Source organism: Rutidosis leptorrhynchoides, chromosome 7 (assembly GCF_046630445.1).
Source record: "Rutidosis leptorrhynchoides isolate AG116_Rl617_1_P2 chromosome 7, CSIRO_AGI_Rlap_v1, whole genome shotgun sequence".
In the NCBI taxonomy this organism is placed as follows: Eukaryota; Viridiplantae; Streptophyta; class Magnoliopsida; order Asterales; family Asteraceae; genus Rutidosis; species Rutidosis leptorrhynchoides.
Genome location: NC_092339.1, coordinates 309,028,866 through 309,049,838, shown reverse-complemented (window position 1 = coordinate 309,049,838; position 20,973 = coordinate 309,028,866). Strand labels below are relative to the sequence as shown.

At 39.0% G+C, this 20,973-nt stretch overlaps 1 protein-coding gene across 1 annotated transcript; it reads right to left on the bottom strand.

Moving 5' to 3' along the window:
• Positions 1 to 1,322: 1,322 nt before the first annotated feature.
• On the bottom strand, positions 1,323 to 18,446 carry LOC139858677 (E3 ubiquitin-protein ligase At3g02290-like). The gene is made up of 5 exons (XM_071847513.1): positions 18,315 to 18,446; positions 12,204 to 12,384; positions 11,702 to 12,104; positions 1,751 to 1,860; positions 1,323 to 1,641 (listed from the first exon to the last, which is right to left on the bottom strand). Exons 2-5 carry the CDS (start codon positions 12,315 to 12,317, stop codon positions 1,615 to 1,617), a joined length of 654 nt encoding a protein of 217 aa, XP_071703614.1. The 5' UTR covers positions 12,318 to 12,384; positions 18,315 to 18,446; the 3' UTR covers positions 1,323 to 1,614.
• Positions 18,447 to 20,973: the final 2,527 nt, after the last annotated feature.

The following is a 20,973-nucleotide window of genomic DNA, read 5'->3' as shown; positions in this document are numbered from 1 at the left end:
AGCATTATAGGGGTTAGGTTAGTGATTGGGGAGGAGAGTTGCATTGTCGTCAGCGCTTACGCTCCACAAGCGGCTTGGGTGAAGATGTAAAGAATAGTTTTCGGGATGCACATGATGAGCTAGTAAGGGGATATACGAATGATCAACGCCTACATTTAAGAGGTGATCTAAATGGATATATCATAGCAGAATCGGAGACAAACTATTAGTCCTAGATTATGCAATGAATATGGGTGTTCAACAGACAACAGGACGTGGTGAGTGTAAAATCACGTATCTTGTTGAAGAACCTTTGGTAAGGCAGCGAAGACCTATAGAGCGACGCTTATCGAAAGATCATAGTGAGGATCAAACATATTATGATGCAGATCGTATTTGGATCTCCATTTGCAAACACCACCAAGGAAGCGACAAAGGAAACTCTGGGAGTAGTGGTCGGGACCTCTAGACCACATAAAGGGCGTACGGGACACGACGTAGTTTTTCGAGCAAAGTAACTATGAAATAACTTCGTTGTAAGGAGCTCCTCTTTTCGGGATAGAGATCCAATAGACAAAATTAGGCTATTTAGTGGTATATACAAGCAAAATGAGATACGAAGATGGAAGTTGCAAAGTCTTCAAAAGGGTTTAAGGTTGCATCCGATTTGTGGTCCATTTCACCAGAATCTTTTTCTTCTTCTTCTTCTTCTCGGATTGTAAGATATCTTAAGATATCAAAAGATTCTTCAATGCCTTGGACGATGTCAAGGGATTGAAGAGCATCAGCCATGGCAACATTGGTAATGTTAGCTGGGATTTTGTTGAGTTTGCATAGAGATTGAAGCTCCCTTCTCGATAGGCTATGGAAATCCATTTGGATCTGAATTGAAGTGATGCGAAAATTAAGATTTTGAAAAAATGTTTTGATCTCAAATACGATTGTAACAAGTTGGCTACTATTTCCACTATTAGTATATATAGTAATAGTAACAGTAATAAGAACGGGTAACAAGTTAACCCCACACAATCTAAACCTATAACAAAGGTATTCAATTTCTTTTTCTCGAAGAGTTCAAAGAAAGTCCCCTCGAACATCTCAACCCAACAGGTCATCCACTTAAACGTGCTCTCCCCCGAGGTGGCGAGGTGACCACTTGAATTATTTGGTCACGCGCTACTTTCTTTGGATTATTTGGTCATTTGGTTTAAAGACAAAAACCAAATACATTCTCATTTATTCAGTGTTAGAGCATAAATAATTACATTTCCACACTTAAGCCTAAAGAATGACGTTTAGTCAGTTTGTGTGAAGCTACAGAAAATGACTAGTAATTTGCCTCCATTGTGTTAAGATAATACTCCGTAATATATACATGGACAACTAGGAATTATATATTCCTTACCAATATCCAGACAACAACATGCATCATGAACTAAAGTTGAAACACGTTTGCTTATCATCATACTTACATAATAACCAACACTTTGAGCTGAAACTTAAAAGATATACATGCAACGAAATTAGACACGCCTGGTTTGATTGGTTAGCTTTTAAAGTAGATGAACTTTTGCATTATTGATAGTACAAACTTTTATAACTGTAACCTACTTTATAACGGTACTCCAAGAAGAGCTAGGGGGTCTCACAAAACTCCATTACCTGAGATATATAACAAAATAAGACAACAAAAGATTAAAAAAACGACTCACCTCGTATAGATATAGTCTATAGATATAGATATTAAAGCAAGTATGTATAATTATAGTACCTTGCCACACATTGGACAAGTATCACTTCTTTCCATCCATTCGTATATACAACCGAGGTGAAAATGATGAGAGCATTGTGTCACTATTTTTGGATTCTCCAAACTATATTCTGCACATAAATGTAGCTCTATTAATACAAAACATACACAATAGACCACAAGTTAATGTGCTTTTTCACACAAAAGGGGTCATTTTTTTAGTTTCGTGGGGGCTTTTCTGGTTTTAACAAAGGCTTTTGGCTGGCGTTTTTTTTTTTTTTTTTTTTTTTTGCTTGTATCAGATTGTATTTATTTTATATAATATATAAATAATTATTACTGAATTAACTCCCTCCACCACTACTACCTTCCACATCACCAAGTGATGATACGCATTCTGGAACCTATCCAGCGTTGACGGTTTACTGGCTAGCTGTCGCAAGACGCCAAGACCAGTACTAAAACACTTATGATTTATATAAGGTTGTGTTAGACGTAAGCCTCACACAGTCAGCAGTGGACACTCACAAAAGTGCCACGTAAGCCTACAGCCTACACGTCAGCCCGAAAAGGCTTTGGCCCAATTTCCGGGGAGGTCAGGCCTATTAGATCAGAAAAGTGTACTATAACCTGTACTACACATTGTACAACCCTAGTACAATGCCTATAAATAGTAACCCAGTACCTCTCATTTACACACACACACACAGTATCTAGTACTATTTATCTGCTATTCCTCTGACTTAGTCAGAATAGTATGAGCCAGACTTAGCAAATTCTAAGTTAAGTCCTCATCACTTGATAGCCGCCCCCGCAGACATAAACGGCCTCGGACAGGGTTTAAACGGTAATAGGAGAGTCACCAAGTGATTCCACGAGATATTTGACAAAGCACTCGTCCATAAGCCAACTCTAGGCTCTACAAACCTACTTTACAGGTTTAGGCACGGTTTCCTCGTTGTCGTCTTTCCTTTTGAAAAGGTCCAACAAGCCTCTATAAATTTCAGAACGGTGGACACGAATCGACTAATAATTTATTAAATTATTAATTTATATAGACCAAAAATCAGTTTTATAATCCAATATTGGAAATCAAAGTCAATTTATTATGTTTATTTTGATTAAATTAAGATTTTTTTGGTTTTAACCGAAACAGAACCGTGTTCAAATTCGGTTTTCGGTTCGGTTGCGGTTTTGAAACTGAATTCGGTTTTCAGTTTTGATCCCAAAATTTTCAAAACCGAGGAAACCGAACTGAATAAACCGAAAAAACGAACCGATGAATACCCCTACACGTTGCTCCCTGCTAACGCTCCAGAGCAAGGACACAATCAACAACACTCAGAACTCGACAACTAAAAAAGTCAGCCAACGAATAACGTTGGTAATATGCCCGAAATATCCTCTGTTCAGACAAACAAAACACCAACTGTGCAAACAATTCCACAGAACACGCGAAACATCTTTCGGAAACGTTGGGGTTCACAGTGGGTTTACCCGGGGCCGTAAAGAAAATAACACCCCCGGTAATCGAGAAAATCAAGGAGAACACTAGTTCCGTATCGGGAACCGGCTAGCTAAACGTATATGAAGAAAACCGGAAAAACTACTCCTAGGCATGGTGGCCTCTACGGCACCGCCAGAGTATAAATGTAACATCCCGCGTTTTTCCGTTAAATTTATTTTAACACCGTCTTTTTTTTTTTAAATAATATCTTTCGTCATTTAATTTGGCATCTTTCGTTAACTAACGTTCATAATATCCTCGTTATTTAATTATAAAGTCATCCGTTACTCGAACGTTTTTAAAATATTCGTTGGGTTAATTCCCGCACCCGCTTTGAAACTCGAGGGACCGAGATTGCCAAATGGGCAAACTAGTTGACTAGGTCAACTAGTCAACCCACTTACCACATCCATTCATTTCATCTCCACCTCCCACCTTCATCCTCCTCTTTCTCTCTACTTCCCATTTTTGAACTCAAAACCCTCAAACATAAAATCATCATCTAAATCCGATTGGAGAAGCAAACATCAAAACAAATTACATTTTCGTGATCCTCTCTTCATCCTCTACATTTTGATACCAATATCATCAAGTTTGGGTAACATTTCTAAAACTCTAGATTTCTCTAAATTCGTGTTTTTGACTTGAAATGGTGTTAGTTAGTGTCTATGGCTCATTGTGATGTCGTGTATGTAATTTGTATGCTCGATTTGTTGTTTTTGGTGTAACTAGTTCATTATGAAAATTGCTTGCTAAATCTTTGATTTTGGATGATTAAAAGTTGTTTAATTGTTAAAGTTCATGTATTAAATGTGTTACAAGTGGTATCAGAGCCTTGGTTGTAGGGATTTAGAGTTCATTTGTGTCCACCCCGAGTCATAGGGTACATAGGTGAATCTAGACTACAACCGGCATATAGACTGAAGTAGGAATTACTTGACTATTTGTGCATTTATACTCGAACTCTTCTATCATATCTGACTCGTATTCGATCTTGATCTTACGTTGATGAATTTTGTTGATGCGCCACCTTGACTTTGTGAAGTAATGTTAAATGCACATGAGAATCAGGGTAATATAATTTCCGGGATTATATTACGGTGATTCACATGGACGTTCCGACCTTATGACATAAAGAATTTAAGGCGAGTCAAGGAAAATTTTCTCTCTATCCTTATTCCATACTCCGGTTAGTATTGTTGAAAATACTAATCAACGATATTCTTGTGTCATGAAGGAACAATGGCTCACCAAGGTCAACACAATACTCCTCTCGAAACCCTAGAACAAGCTCTTCAACGAATGATAACCACCGCCGTGGGTACGGCCGTGGTCGATCACTTTTCTAACAACAACAATCATGGAACCGGTAATTCAAACGAAGGTTGCTCCTACAAGAACTTCATGAAGTACAACCCTCCCACTTTCGATGGAACCGGAGGACCGGTTACTCTCACCCGATGGTTTGAACAAACAGAATCCGTTTTTAACACAAGCGGTTGTCGAGACCAAGATAAGGTCAAGTTTTCCACCCTCACTCTTACCGGTATTGCTCTCTCATGGTGGAACACGTATGTACAAACGGTGGGTATTGATGAAGCCCACTCACTCTATTGGACCGAATTAAGAGAAAGAATGATCACCGAATATTTTCTGCGCGACGAGACTCGAAGGCTCGAACAGGGTCTAAGGAATTTAAAAACGGTCGGGAATGACCTCGAAGCTTATAATCAACGGTTTACCGAACTAGCCTCAATGTGTCCCAATCTCATGACTCCCGAATCCCTAAGAGTCGAACTTTACATGGATGGCCTCCCTAAGAGCATTCAACACAAGGTAATGACATCTCAACCCACTAACCTACAAGAGGCTTTAACAATGGCCCGCCAAGCCTTAGAAACGGTGAATGAAATGGAAGCACCGGCACCAATGGTCGAGAACCACCCGAGTAACAACAAAAGAACATGGGGAGCCTCTCAATTTAGCAACCACAACAATAATAACAACCCCGCCAAGAAGCCTTTCACCTCCAACGACAAGAAAGGCTATGCCGGAAAACTACCTTTTTGTAACGAATGCCACAAGCATCACTTTGAAGGATGTGGCAGGTTTCGCCACCGGCGCCAAGGAAGTGGTCACGTCGCCAAACGTTGTGGAAGTACCACCCCCGTCGCTCGAAAGATGCCCAACGCACACAGAACGGGTGCTTGCTTCGAATGTGGCCAACCGGGTCATTTTAGGAGTGCATGCCCAAATAAGAAAATCAACCCCAACGCACGCCGTTGAACTTTCGACATCAACACTTAGGATGCCCGAGACGACAATGGACTAGTCACGGGTACGTTTCTTCACAACGAACCACATATTTCATACTTATTCGATTCGATTACCGCTAGACGTTTTACAACCAAGACTTTGACTTGTACTCATTACCTTCCATCTTTTCCCCTAGATACTACTTAGACGATTTAAGCGACCAACGGAAAAATATTGTGTGCCTATAAATATTATCGGAGGATATACGTTAAGAAATTGAACTCGACACCAATAGAACTAAGGAACTCAAAACCTATTCATTAAGGAGAAATTGTTGCCCTACATTTATGTATAGATTATTGTGAACTAAGAAATTTTCGGTTGGAAACCGATACCCTCTCCCTCGCATCCATGACCTCATGATTATTTGCACGAATCCCGTATGTTCCAAATCGACCTCCGTTCCGGTTATCATCAATTGGGGGTTAAGTGAGACGATGTCTCCTAAGCCACTTTCCGAACTCGCAACGTTAGTTGTAAATCTCTCTTAGTACCGTTTGATTTATTTAGGGCTCGCCCGTATCCATAAACCTCTTGAACCGCGTATGCAAATTCATATAGACTAATCTGTTATCGTATTTATAGATGACATCTTAACTTATTCAAGTAAAAAAGGAAAACGAACAACATCACCATCTTAAGCTCGAACTTTTGAGAAAAGAGCAACTCTAAACCAAATTCTCCGAGTGAGAGTTTCTGTTGAACGAAGTCCAATTTTCTAGACCATGACGTTAATGGTCAAGGCATTACAATCAATCTCGAAATCAAGCCACATGTAATCAGGAAACTCTCCCAACTCAGACTTGTATTCGTAAAATCTTAGATCTCGCCTGTTATCACCGAAGATTCATTTCTGACTTTTCTCGTGTTACACGACTTTAACCTCGTTAACTCACTAAGGAAAACTCTAAACCTCTCCGTGTTCGAACCTTGAGCGTGATTCTTCACACCAACATTTCTAGTTAAAATCGTATAGCAACATATGGAACTCAAACATGGAAATATTTCTACTTGAACGCCGAAAGGCATACTCTCTCGACTCAAAAATCAACATAACTGAAATTCGTTATTTTGCACGAAGAATTCGAATACTAAATTGTGGATCCGATCAATTTTCTCGTCATCCCGTACCACACTACCTACCTCTGTTATTTCACCGTCACCGTCTGATATTACTGGGATTTAAGATAACACACAATCCAACGATACTTCACTCTTCTTTGACTTAACGCCCTTGTGTTTCTGATAATCGGTCAACTATTATTCAACCCCGAACTATACAACTACGTGTACTACCTCGTTTCTCTTTCAGACTTCAACTTTTGACAACTAGAGGCACGTTATGGCAACCTCGAGATGTAAACTCATCCTATTATAAGTCCTCATTTCACTACTATCTTTACCGTTCGCATTTCCGTTTAGAGAAACTCCTTGTAACATTTCTCCATGGATAGAGAAACTCCTCATATTACATAAGTATTCGCCACGAGGGTGAATAGTCCTAACGAACATTTTTCGAACCCTAACTAACTTGTTCAAACGTATCTTAAGAGATTCTATTCCAACACGGTGTATCTTTGTCAATTATTCCGTATCGAAATACTCGTTTCACTTCTAGTCTTACAAGAAACCTTGGGAACCCGCTTAGACATGAGTACCGCGTACCACCCACAAACAGACGAACCGAGCAAACGAACGATTTACGTCTTGGAAAGACATGTCACAAACTCGTATTGTCACCTTTAGTAGATCACTCTTACAACAGTAGTTACCACTCGTGTGTTCACGCGCACTTTCCGAAACCCTATATGACCGCTAATGTCATACCCCTGTTCATTTAACCAAAGCATCAACCACCGAAATCTGAACTCCATCAAGAAACAACAATTGAAATCATTCAAATCCGAGGAGGGCTCGAGACGATCCGTAGTCGCCAAAAGAGTTATACCAAACTTAGATGAAAACCTCACAAATCCCAGTGTGTAACCGCGTAATATTGAGAAACCGCACCTTGGAAAGGTGTAATCCATTTTGGGAAATCGAGAAAGGCTATAGCCGCAATATTGAACCTTTTGAAACCTTGGGGCGTATTGGAACCGCTTCCTACCGTTTAGAACTTCCGACTCAATTAAGTTTCCGTTTACCCTACATTTCGTGTAACAAACTTAGAAACGTGTCCTGCGGAACAGGAACGTGCAATCCTGCTAGATACATCAACTATCGATGACAAACTACTCTTCATAGGAAAACCAGTTGAAACCAGGGATCGTAAAACCAAACCTTAATACAACGTAAAACCCTGACTATCCAAATTCATGAGAACACTCAAGGACGTACCTACACTTATTCATATCATGAACAACGTAAAGTCTCGAGTAAGAGATATCGACTACTACTTCCAACTAAATTTCGGGACGAAATTTCTTTTGAGGTGTGGATAATGTAACATCCCGCGTTTTTCCGTTAAATTTATTTTAACACCGTCTTTTTTTTTTTAAATAATATCTTTCGTCATTTAATTTGGCATCTTTCGTTAACTAACGTTCATAATATCCTCGTTATTTAATTATAAAGTCATCCGTTACTCGAACGTTTTTAAAATATTCGTTGGGTTAATTCCCGCACCCGCTTTGAAACTCGAGGGACCGAGATTGCCAAATGGGCAAACTAGTTGACTAGGTCAACTAGTCAACCCACTTACCACATCCATTCATTTCATCTCCACCTCCCACCTTCATCCTCCTCTTTCTCTCTACTTCCCATTTTTGAACTCAAAACCCTCAAACATAAAATCATCATCTAAATCCGATTGGAGAAGCAAACATCAAAACAAATTACATTTTCGTGATCCTCTCTTCATCCTCTACATTTTGATACCAATATCATCAAGTTTGGGTAACATTTCTAAAACTCTAGATTTCTCTAAATTCGTGTTTTTGACTTGAAATGGTGTTAGTTAGTGTCTATGGCTCATTGTGATGTCGTGTATGTAATTTGTATGCTCGATTTGTTGTTTTTGGTGTAACTAGTTCATTATGAAAATTGCTTGCTAAATCTTTGATTTTGGATGATTAAAAGTTGTTTAATTGTTAAAGTTCATGTATTAAATGTGTTACTAGCGTCATTAGCTTCAATTTGATGTGTAGGTTGATTAAGAAAAACTTCAAAAACATGATTATTGATTTGGAGATGTTTGACTAGGGTTTGATAGTTCTTGACATGAATTTTTGGATGCTTGAATGCCATGAAATGTTAATTGTTAGTGTTTAGTAGTAATGTATGCTTCATTACCTTCAAAACGGCATATCACATGTGGGAATTGGATTCCCGAAACTTAAAATGCATTTGATGAACTTGAAACTTTGAAAATGGATTCTTAATGATCACTTGACGGAAAATCGGTTATTGAAATTGATGTTTTTGTTTGATGAAACGTGTTTAGTTGTTTTCCTTGTCAAATTACCTTTCCAACGATATATAGTATGCATTTTGGATGTTTTCGGTTCATAAAATATGTTAATTTGAGTTTTGGTTCGTGACTTGGACCATTTTTCTGCAAACTGCATGTTTCCCAGGTATTGCGCGCCGCGCATATACCCGCGCGCCGCGCAGAATTAGAAATCCCAGATGTTTGCCTTCGTGGTTAAGTTCTGACCAGGATTTACACTTGGGTGCGCGCCGCGCAACCCATAGCGCGCCGCGCATCTGCCCAGCTCATTTTGTCTTTGTTTTTCATGTCACAAAAATGTTTCCCGCTTTACTATAACCCCGTTTACCATGAAACTTGACTATTATGCTCGTATATGACTTCTCATCATGAGAAAATTGTCGGACACCCGACCCGACCCCGTTGACTTTGACTTTGACCAAGTTTGACTTTTAGTCAAACTTAACCAAACAATTATACGATCGTTCTAACATGCTTAATTACTTGTATCGTGCATGAAACTTGACTAATTGATTCACATGCTACATAATCGAGTCGTAACGAGCCATAGGACTAATTGAACATCTTCGACCCTTCGTGACTATCGTTATTGATATAACCTATATGTTTAGGTCAAGACTAGCTTTGTCTTTGCACGCGTGTACTTGTCGAAGTACTTTATTAACTCTTGCACTCAAGGTGAGATCATAGTCCCACTTTTTACTCTTTTGAACTTACTTTTGGGATGAGAAAACATAAACGATTCTTTTGAACTAAGTGAACACAAGAACGGGAAAACAAACATTCTACATACGAGTTTAGAACGAAAATCCTCAATCCGATTATCATTAGTTACATCAGATGGTGTAAGCGAGAACTTATGTTATATGGCCATATGGGTTTGACAACCCTCATCTTTGACGGTTCGCTACCGTCTACGGGTGAAATATATTTTCGGGAAACAGTGTTTGTTCTAGCACTAATTACTGGGGTATTCAACGGACGGAATGTTAAGCTTTGATAATTGGGTGCTCGTGAATATTAACTTTTAGAATGTGTTACTATTATTTCAACTTTGCAAACCTTGTGGTTCGACTTACTTACTTTTACTCACTTACTTACTTAAACCTATGATTTCACCAACGTTTTCGTTGACAGATTTCTATGTTTTTCTCAGGTCTTACACGATATGTGAAACATGCTTCCGCTCATTATTTGATACTTGCATTGGATGTCGAGTATACGTGCATTTCATGGAGCGTCTTTTGACTTTACTTTAAACCGTGTCGCCTAGATTTCATTCGTATTATAACGTTGTAACTTAACTATTGGTTGAACAATTCTTGTAAACTTTGGAAACAATCTTTATTTTGAAATGAAGGCGACATATTTTGGTCAAACTTTGTCTTAAAGACTTATGACCATGCAATGGGACCTACGTAGACGACGCCGTCACTTGACGATTTGTCGGGGTCGCTACAATAAACACTCTTTCGCTCAACCTGAGGTATAGCAGACGGCGGTCGCAAACCTGTTTGTCTTGGTGTTTTCGTACATTCCCATAATAAAAAAGAAGCAGACGTATGGTTAAGGCATGAAGAAGGAAGCGGGCAAAACAAGAAAGAAAGAAGCAGGAGCGATAACTTCCGAAAAGACTACACAAGGCAAAAACAAGTATGATAACAAAAAGAGTGACAAGCCATCACGGAAACCATACGATCATTACTCTTTGATCAATCGCCTAACAAAAACCCCCCAATGAAATCCTACTATTAAGAACCAGTTAAAAAAGACACTCCTCCTCCACCGGTTGAGCAGTGAGAGGGAGCCCTTAACAACATATATTGTGACTTTCATGAAGAATTTGGACATGAAACGAACAGTTGCAAAGCTCAGATAAGGGAAATAATTGCCAAAATCAAGATAGGAGAGCTAAACCAACTATTGCCTGGGAAGAAGTTCAGAAAACTGGATACAACCAAGAAATTTTCGTGGCAGAAGGACCAAGCCGAAATAGAGAAGAAAAAAGATACAGTGATAATCAACACGATCAGCGTATGAACGCCTGAAAAGACGCAGAGAAAAAGGTTTGGCAACGCGCAGCGTTGAGTTTTCAGACTGTACCAAGAAGAGGGCTGACAGAAAAACATGTGGTTATCTATGCAAGGTTAGTAGGACTTTTTGTTAACGAAGTGTATGTTGGCACAGAAATCGAAGTGGACGTGCTATATGGTCACTTCTTCAACCGCCTCCCGTAGTCCATCAAGAGTACTCTAGCAGGGTTCTCGGATAAACAATAATCTCAAGTGAAAAAGTCATGTATAACATGATAATGGTTAACTGCCCAGTTACCTAGTACTATTTCTCTGCTATTAGTCTGACTTAGTCAGAATGGCACGAGCCAGACTTAGCCAATTCTAAGCTATATCCTCATCGCTTGATAGCCACCCCCGCAGACATAAACGGTCTCGGACAGGGTTTGCACAGTAATCAAATAGTTACCAAGTGATCCCGCCACATATTTCAGATCCCTAAGCCAACTTTAGGCTCTCCAAACCTACTTTACAGATTTAGGCACGATCAGTCATAAAGCCCCCCATAATAACCCTTCCAAAAGTTTCTAACAAAAGTGCCACATCACCCAATAAAAGTCCCAAAAAGCCCCACTGTAACAACTGTTCTAAACAAATGGTTATAAAGAATGTCAAAGATGAGTACTTACCCTCAAGACATGTAGGACAAACATCTTCATTATCCGAATTTTGCTCATAGAGTAAACCTTCAAATGCTTTCACTTTTAAAGATTTCTCTAAAGACTCTATATCAACACTTCTAGAAGAATCTTGATCTGCAGAATCAACACCACCTGATCTTCTCTTTGCAAAATCCATAACTTCAATACCAGATTGTGAATCATCTTGATAATGAGTCATCATTTTCTCCCGTCTAGACACCAATCCACGTTGCAAACGCGTAAACCTATTCTCAGCATCATAAGGCAGTGGTCTTGTTGCATTTTCATTGTTCGGTATTGAAAAGCCGACACTTGATGACGACGCAGTTCCTTGAACGGGTGACGATGATGATACGGGTAGTCCTTCAATCCGCTGAAACAATGCACCATACTACAAATTGCACCATACCCACATCAAGAAACATTAGCTATAGGATTTCTAGAACTACAATTTATATAAAGTTTGTAACTTTAATCAAATTAAGCTTACCCCAGTAAATAATTGATGAAAAAAGAATCTTAAACAGAGGCAGTGTCTATAAATAGCATTAGTTGGGAACTCTTCAAACTCATCACCACATTCACAGCAACAAATAGCATTCATCTCTTTTTATGTACTAAAATCACTCAAATGAATACTACAATTCTTTATGCAATCATCTAGCTTGAAACTGTAATTCAACAGCAAACAAATATATACAACAAGGCGACTCAAGGCGATCTTCATATCGTGCTCGATTCTTCTTCGTTTTCTTTGATTTTTCCTGGTGAGTTCGATTTTCTTGCTATCTTTTGGTTATTATCTGGTTCCCGTTGTTGGTTTTCTGGTCATGGGTAAATCATCGGGTGGGAAGAAGAAGAAACAGGTTCAATTGGCTCCTAGGGTTTTGAGGAATCGCAAAATTGGTGTTACTGACGTCGATAATCAACCCGGAAATAGTCAAAACGAAACATTGGTGCCACCGGAAAACTCTCAGGTTAATAACCTTGATGCGAATTTTGACGATCAAGGGGTGAAGGATAATAGAAGTGTGTATACGGCTTCGGATTCGTCTGAAGATGAATCTACTTCACAACAGGCTGATTATAATGTTGAGTCACCTAGGGTTAATCATGTTTCTGGTAGTGACAATCGTTGTGATCAATCTCCTAGGGTTTCCACTACAGCGACAGAAAAGGGGGCGTATTTTACCCTGGGAACTGAACATGTCACAGGTAAGGAGTTTAAGACTACTTCTGTGAATTTGAATATGAATGATGATACTAATGTCCAGACAGCAAAAACGGATCCTTTGATGTCTTATTTGCATGCTGCTTCCAGTTCTGTTAAGAAACCAAAGATAAACTTTCGTCTTTTGGAATCGAATACTAAGTTGGAAGAGGGGATAGATGTGGAACTGCCATTATCTTCAGTTATGGAGGCTTCTGCGAGGTATTCTAATACTTTGTACGGATATTTTCTTGGCAAGAGACTTGCTTTTCCAGTGGTGCAACATTATGTTTTGAATGCATGGAAGAAGTTTGGGATTGAGAAAGCAATGATGAACGCCAAGGGTTTTTACTTCTTTAAGTTCTCCTCTGAATCTGGTATGATTGACGTGTTAGAGCATGGTCCATGGATGATTCGAACGGTCCCTATTATTCTTAATAAATGGTCGCCTAATGTGTCGTTGACGAAAGAAGATTTGACTAAGATTCCCGTATGGTTAAAACTGTATGATGTTCCTTTAGCTGGGTTCACTGAAGATGGTCTAAGTGTCATTGCCTCTAAGATTGGAAGACCTATGTTGCTAGACTCTTATACGAGCACAATGTGTGCGGAATCATGGGGAAGGCCGAACTATGCTCGTGCCATGGTGGAAGTGGATGCCAAATCTGAGTTAAAGGAAAAGCTAACTGTGGCTACTCCGAACATTGAGGGAAAAGGTAAAACTATTGATGTGGTTACGGTTGAATATGAGTGGATACCTCCACGATGTTCGTGTTGTAAGGTATTCGGTCATAAAGATGTTCAATGCCCGAAGTCGGTCCAGGTAAAGGAAGTGGAAGCGCCTAAGACTGATGATGGTTTCAAGCTGTTCTATAAGCGTAAATCTAAAGGTATAAATGTTGGGAACCCTAAACAGCCACCTGTTGAAGGATTTGCAGTGGGAAAACAAAAACAAAAGGTGATCTATAGGGTCAAACAACCTGATGCAATTAAGAAAATGGATACAAATAAATCGGGTGAACCGAGTGGGCTGAAAAACAAAGATGAAACGGGTTCAAAAGAGATTCACTTGGAAAATGCCTTTGATGCCCTTAATAATATTGATGAGAATCTTCCCGCGACTAAGACAATCGAGTTGAATCTTATTGATGAAGAAAGCGATGTTGATCCAGATTTGAATGATACTGCTCAATTTATGGCTCATGGATTATCTGAGGGGGCAAGCACTCCCGATGTCACAGGTATCCAATGATTAGTTTCGCTTCGTGGAATATTAGGGGTTTGAACCGCATCCCAAAACAAAATGAGGTTCATGAAGTGGTTACGGGTAATAATCTTTGCATTTGTGCTATTTTGGAATCCCATGTTGTTAGTAAGAAGTTAAACAATATTTGTTCGACTGTGTTTCCTCATTGGAGCTGGAGTTCTAATAGTAGCTCATGTGAGCGAGGCACTAGGATAATCTTGGGGTGGGATCCTGATATTGTTCAAGTGATGATTCTTGCTTCTTCTGATCAGGTTATTCATTGCCAAGTCAGGATGTTACAAGATAACAGAGATATGTTTGTTTCTGTTATCTATGCTTCAAATAATCACATGCATCGTAGGAGTCTTTGGCGGAATCTGTCAATGCATAATCGATTCGTTGGTCCTTATCCATGGGTTCTCTTGGGGGATTTTAATGCTTCCTTATATATTGATGACTCTTCTTCTGGTTCTTCTCGAATGACAATTGCTATGAGGGAATTCAAAGAGTGCGTCGATGATATTTGTGTGACTGATGTCAATCCCACTGGATTGCATTTTACATGGAATCAGAGGCCTAATTCCAACTCGGGCATTCTTAAAAAGATTGATCGTATAATGGCGAACGAAGCTTTCATGACCGAGTTTACCAACGCCTATGCCATTTTTCAACCGTACAGGATCTCTGATCACTGCCCATCGGTGTTGAAGTTTCCTAGTGTGATTTCTAATCGTCCAAAACCTTTTCGCTTCAGCAACTATTTAGTGTTTAAAGAGGAATTCAAGCAAATCGTGACTGATGGTTGGGGAGCGACTATTGATGGTCACAATATGTTCAAGGTGGTCAAAAAGTTAAGAAGTTTAAAGAAGCCCCTTAGAAAACTCATGTGGTCAAAAGGTGATTTGCACGATAATGTTATTCGTTGTAGAAAGGAGCTTGATGAAGCTCAGATTGCCCTGGATGCCAATCCTGCGGATGTGGTTTCTCGTGAGAATGCTAGTCGTGCTCTTAAACATTTTACAGAAGCAAGCTTAGAGGAAGAGAGGTTTTTAAAACAAAAATCTAAGATTGAATGGCTAAGAGTCGGTGACTGTAACTCTGGTTACTTTCACAAGGTGATCAAAGGTAGAACACACCGTAGTCGAATTCAGGCGCTGATAGATGGTGACGGTTGTATCATTGAGGGTCTAGCTGTCCCGAATAAAATTGTTGCTCACTTTGAGAATTTTCTTGGTACGGCTAATGTTTGCTCTCCTATATCACAACCTGCTTCCCTATTTACCAATCGGTTATCTGCTGATGTGGCTAACCATATGGTTCGTTCAGTAACGGCTACTGAGATCAAGGATGCGATATTTGATATTGGAGAAATTAAATCCCCGGGTCCTGATGGCTACACTTCTGCTTTCTTTAAGAACTCGTGGGAGATTGTTGGTTCTGATGTGGTTGCTGCGGTTGCGGACTTCTTTAATAATGGTCAGCTACTTACTGAATTAAATCATACTATTATTGCCTTATTGCCGAAAGTTGCAACCCCGGCGAAGGTTACAGATTACAGGCCGATCTCCTGCTGTAACGTTATTTATAAATGTATCAGTAAAATTATCACTAACCGCATTAAATCGAGTCTAGATATGTTGATAAGTGATAACCAGTCAGCTTTTATTCCGGGTCGGCGAATATCAGATAATATTTTGCTTACCCAAGAGCTCATGAAGAATTATCATCTTGATAGAGGTATTCCGCGTTGTGCCTTTAAAGTTGACATTCAGAAAGCATATGATACTGTCGACTGGAATTTCTTAGAGTCGATTCTGCATTGCTTCGGATTTCATAATACTATGGTGAAATGGATCATGAAGTGTGTGTCGACGACTTCCTTCTCTATTAATATCAATGGGGAGCTCCACGGTTTTTTCAAAAGTAAACGGGGTTTGAGACAAGGAGACCCGATTTCTCCTTATCTTTTTACTCTTGTTATGGAGGTGCTCTCGTTGATGCTAAAACGGAATATTAGCCGGGCAGGTGACTTTCAGTACCATCCTAAATGTAGTAAGCAACACATTGTAAATCTATGCTTTGCTGATGACTTGTTCTTATTCTCGCATGCTGATATCGACTCTGTTCGTATTATTTCCGATGCCCTTGAGGAATTTAAATCTTGTTCGGGGTTGGTGCCTAGTCTTCCTAAGAGCACCGCATTTTTTGCTAACGTTAGCCAGGTTGTAAAGCATCAGATTCTGGATTTACTCCCTTTTGAAGAGGGATCTCTCCCGGTTCGTTACCTTGGGGTTCCTCTTGTTTCTTCTCGCTTATTACATCGAGACTGTAAAGTTCTTATTGAGAGAGTGAAGCACAAGATAGATGATTGGAAAAATAAATCTTTATCTTTTGCTGGGCGTGTGCAACTTATCATCTCAGTGCTTTATTCTATGCAGGTTTATTGGTCGGGTGTTTTTATTTTGCCTGCATCCGTGATCAAAGACATCGAAAAACTGTTAAGGGGTTTCTTGTGGTGCCAAGGGGATATGAAAAAAGGGAAGGCCAAGGTAAAATGGTCTGATTTGTGTCTTCCGAAATCTGAAGGAGGTCTTGGGTTTAAGAGCCTTAAAATGTGGAATGTTGCTCTCATGTCTTACCATATTTGGAGTCTTATTGCAAATAAGCAATCCCTTTGGGTTAAGTGGGTGCATTCTTACCATTTAGTGGGGCGCCATTTTTGGGAGGTTGATGTTAAATCTACCTCTTGTTGGAGCTGGCGAAAACTTCTTAGCATTCGAGGTATCATTCGGCCGTTTATTAGACATATTATCGGGAATGGCCAATCAACTTCTGCTTGGTTCGATTGGTGGTGCGAACATGGCCCGTTGGATCTTAAGATTTCTAGACGCCAAATTTTTAACGCGGGTTTTGATCACAATACTCGAGTGTGCAGTTTGGTTAATGACACAGGGTGGACATGGCCATCGGAATGGGGTCAGATTATTCCTTTCGATACTTCTATCTCATTGTCTCATGATCATGATTTTATGAAGTGGATCGATTCGGATGGTGTTGCTCATCAGTTTTCGGTTGGATCTGTCTGGCATTCGATTAGGCCAAAAGCTCCTGTTGTCCCATGGTTTAATCTTGTTTGGTCCCCTCATTGCATTCCCCGTCACGCGTTTCTGTTATGGCTTGTCATGGGTCAGAAACTGAAAACTCAGGATAGGCTTCGCTCGTGGGATTTACAACATCATAGGGGGGCTGTGGTGTGCTCGTTATGCAACATGGTTATGGATTCTCATGATCATTTATTTTTTGAGTGTGCTTTCTCGTCGCAGGTTTGGTCCAAAGTGCAGCCTTTAATTCCGATTCCTATTAATTCTTCTAGCTGGAAGTTGGCTCGTGATGTGTTATCGCCAGTTGCTCACAAAAAAGTGGCCCGTGTTGTCGTTTCCAAGCTTTTGTATGCTGCTGCTATATATTTTCTGTGGCAAGAGCGAAACAATCGGATTTTCAAAAGACCCAAACGTTCAAGTGATCAAGTCTTTGATGTCATTTTTTCCACTGTTCGTTTAAAGTTGCTTTCGATCAAGTTTAAAGATTCTCCTCAATCGCAGCTTTTAAAGGATACATGGAAGATCCCATAAGCTGCGCTAGTTTGTGCTTGCTAGTGTTCTAGCTGTTTATTAGGCCGTGTCTGGTTGTTTGTTTGGTTTGCTCGAGCCTGCGTGCTTGTTGTTTTGGTTTTGCGTTTGCTGGTCTTTTATGGTGGTTTTGAGGCTTGTCTCTTAACCTCTAACTTATTTTGTTTCATTCTTTATTCTTTTATAAAATTCACCGGGTATAACCCTTTACCCAAAAAAAAAAAAATATATACAACAATTAGGTACATCAAACAAAATTAATGTATAAAAGATACTGTTAATACATATATAAGCAACCATAAAATCATTATTCATTACCTTAATTGTAAGAAAAGCAAATGTATCCTAACAATATTGGCATCAAATTTTCATACCCAGTTGTAAATTATATAGAAACTAGCATAAAAAGGAAACCTTTGATATAAAAAAGATTCTGAATAGACCACCGAACTAAAAATTAAAATTAATATTAATATTAAGAAAAAAATAAAAGGGTAGAGTTTCCGGTCACATTACCGGTGGATGATCGGACAAAATGGCCGGCGACAACGTTCCAAAGAATCTGGAAAATTAAAGAAGAGAACAAGAATAATTATAGATTTGTATTTTGTATTTGTGTGTGTAAGTTAGTGTGTGAGAAGTATCGAGAGAATATTATTTATTATTATTATTATTATTATTATTATTATTATTATTATAATAATAATAAACTTAAAAGTTTTAAAACTTACAAAAAATTAGTGGGAAGCCTAGAGACAATCTGGGCCCCACACCTCTAGCAATAGCAAAACCTATCCTAGTAAAAATATGAGCAGCAGCAACGGCACCAATATCTTGCGCCATCGAACTCTTCTGCACCCGCTTTAGCAAAAAAACAGCCTCCTTCTCTAATTCCCCAAGGGAAGAAAATGAGAAAGGAACGAAACCATAACCAATCGCCTGACAGCTAGATTTGTACTTGACCCACTTCCGACGAGCCGCATCAACCACAGCACGTCCAGGGACAAAGTCAGAAAGCCCAGACTGTGTCAAAGGAGAAGACCATGTCAAGTCAACACAAACATCGCGACCACACTCCCAGGAATAAATTAACACATCTGCAGGTCTGAGGGCCCTGTCGTTCCCTCTAGACAACCCAATGTCAACCTCCTTTCTCGCTGAAATCCCAGATCGATAACAAACATCAACAAGGGAATCCCGAACAACATTATGTCGATGCTTAATACCCACCATACCAGCACAAGACACCGCGTGATCCCCGAAAATATCCCCAGTAAAAACCCTTGAACAGGCAGAGCATGCCGTCGAGATAGAGAACAATGGAACACCCAACCGGTAGCACAACACACATCGGTAAGTCTTTGCGTTCATCGTCTGACCCAACCCCAAAATAGAGACTGCCCTTAGCCAAGCAGAGGTGTGATCACCCTGCTGTGATTTCCATAAGGCCGATTGTCGGGGAGATAACGAAAAAGTGGATTCTGCAGAAGCGGTAACCTTTGTGAAATAAACATCTGCCAATTTCTTCATGAGTATTGGGGCAGCGACCTCACTCGGATTACCTAAAATATCAAACCCAACCGTTTTATTAAACAGACCCAATGCATCTTCAAAAGCACGACCAAGACCAACAATACCCGCATGACGTAGGAGCTTGGTCTGCAACCCAGCAGACTGTAATCGAGAAGCCACAAAAGCATAATGACGAACATCTCCCGCATAATAAACACCAAGCCCTCCAAATGCAAATGGAAAGGTGGCAAGCCGCCACTGCCAATCACCAAACCCAGGCCCGGAAGCAGTAACAATACGCTACAAGGGGGATCGAAGGGCTCCATCGAAAGCGCGTTGAGCTGCCTCAAATATACTAGGAGGACAAGTACGCAAGGTAAAGTAGAGTTTAGAAACTCCCGTACATGCCCTAAGCAACAACAACTCACACTGAGGATCATCAAGCTTAGCAACCTTATCCATAAGCGCAATGGACTTGGTCACCCTTTGCATCACCAGTTCACTACTAAAACCAGGATCGGAACTTGCGGGTGTGACGACCCGGGAATTTCCGACCAAATTTAAACTTAATCTTTTTATAAACTCCGACACGATAAGCAAAGTCTGTAATATTGAAGTCTCAAAAAACTTTGAACTGTGTTCATGTATACATTTGATCTCTGACAAATCCCGACGATTCACGAACCTATAAACGCAATATGGAAATTTACATGTAATTAACTATACATATACATAATTAGATATTGTTTAATACTCATTATTATATAAAATATATTATATAATTATATTACATAATTGATAATATGTAATACTAATATATTAAGTATAATTGTTACAATAATATTATTACTTTCTTTATTATTACAATATATATCCGAATTAATAATATTATGATATAAATATGAACTTTTATTATCATTTTTATTATTATTATTATCATTATCCCTATTATTTATTAGTGTAATAACTTTAGTTTTATCAATATTATTACTACTATTATTAATATCATTATTAAATATTAACATTATCATTATTAATAATTAATAATAATAATAATATTATTATTATTATTATTATTTATCATTAATATTAATGGAATTATTATTAATATTTATTTATTTAAACACGAATTAAAAGAGTGAATCACTTGCAGATCCTTTACAACTGTATTTGATTGGTACTTTGGACTCTAATCTGATTACTACTCGAATTCCATCTGTAAGAAAACAAATTCTGTTTAGAGTCCACATCAAACTTTATTTTTTTCTTTATTGATTTATTTCGTACGATTAAAATCCTTATCCAACTATAGGAAATTTCTTCTCTGTTCAGGATAGTACAAATCACTGTTCAGGATAGTACAAATCACGACCTTAATGACAGTAAATCTGTTAGTTGTTGCAATCAGACTTTTATTTTTGTTTTTCTTGTTTGTTCGTTCTTCTGCTGGATTCCTTGTGTCGATCCATCAATCTACCATAAAGTAATAGATGTGCTCAATAATATGGATTAACTCATTCATTTTCTTCACCCTCCATATCCATTACAACACCACTCTCGTCACCTTTTCCAAGCTCCTGCTTATGTTTCTTGATTCATTTGAGTAACACCATAATCGCCACAATCACTGCAACTACCTATATTTCTATTACTTTCCAGCTAA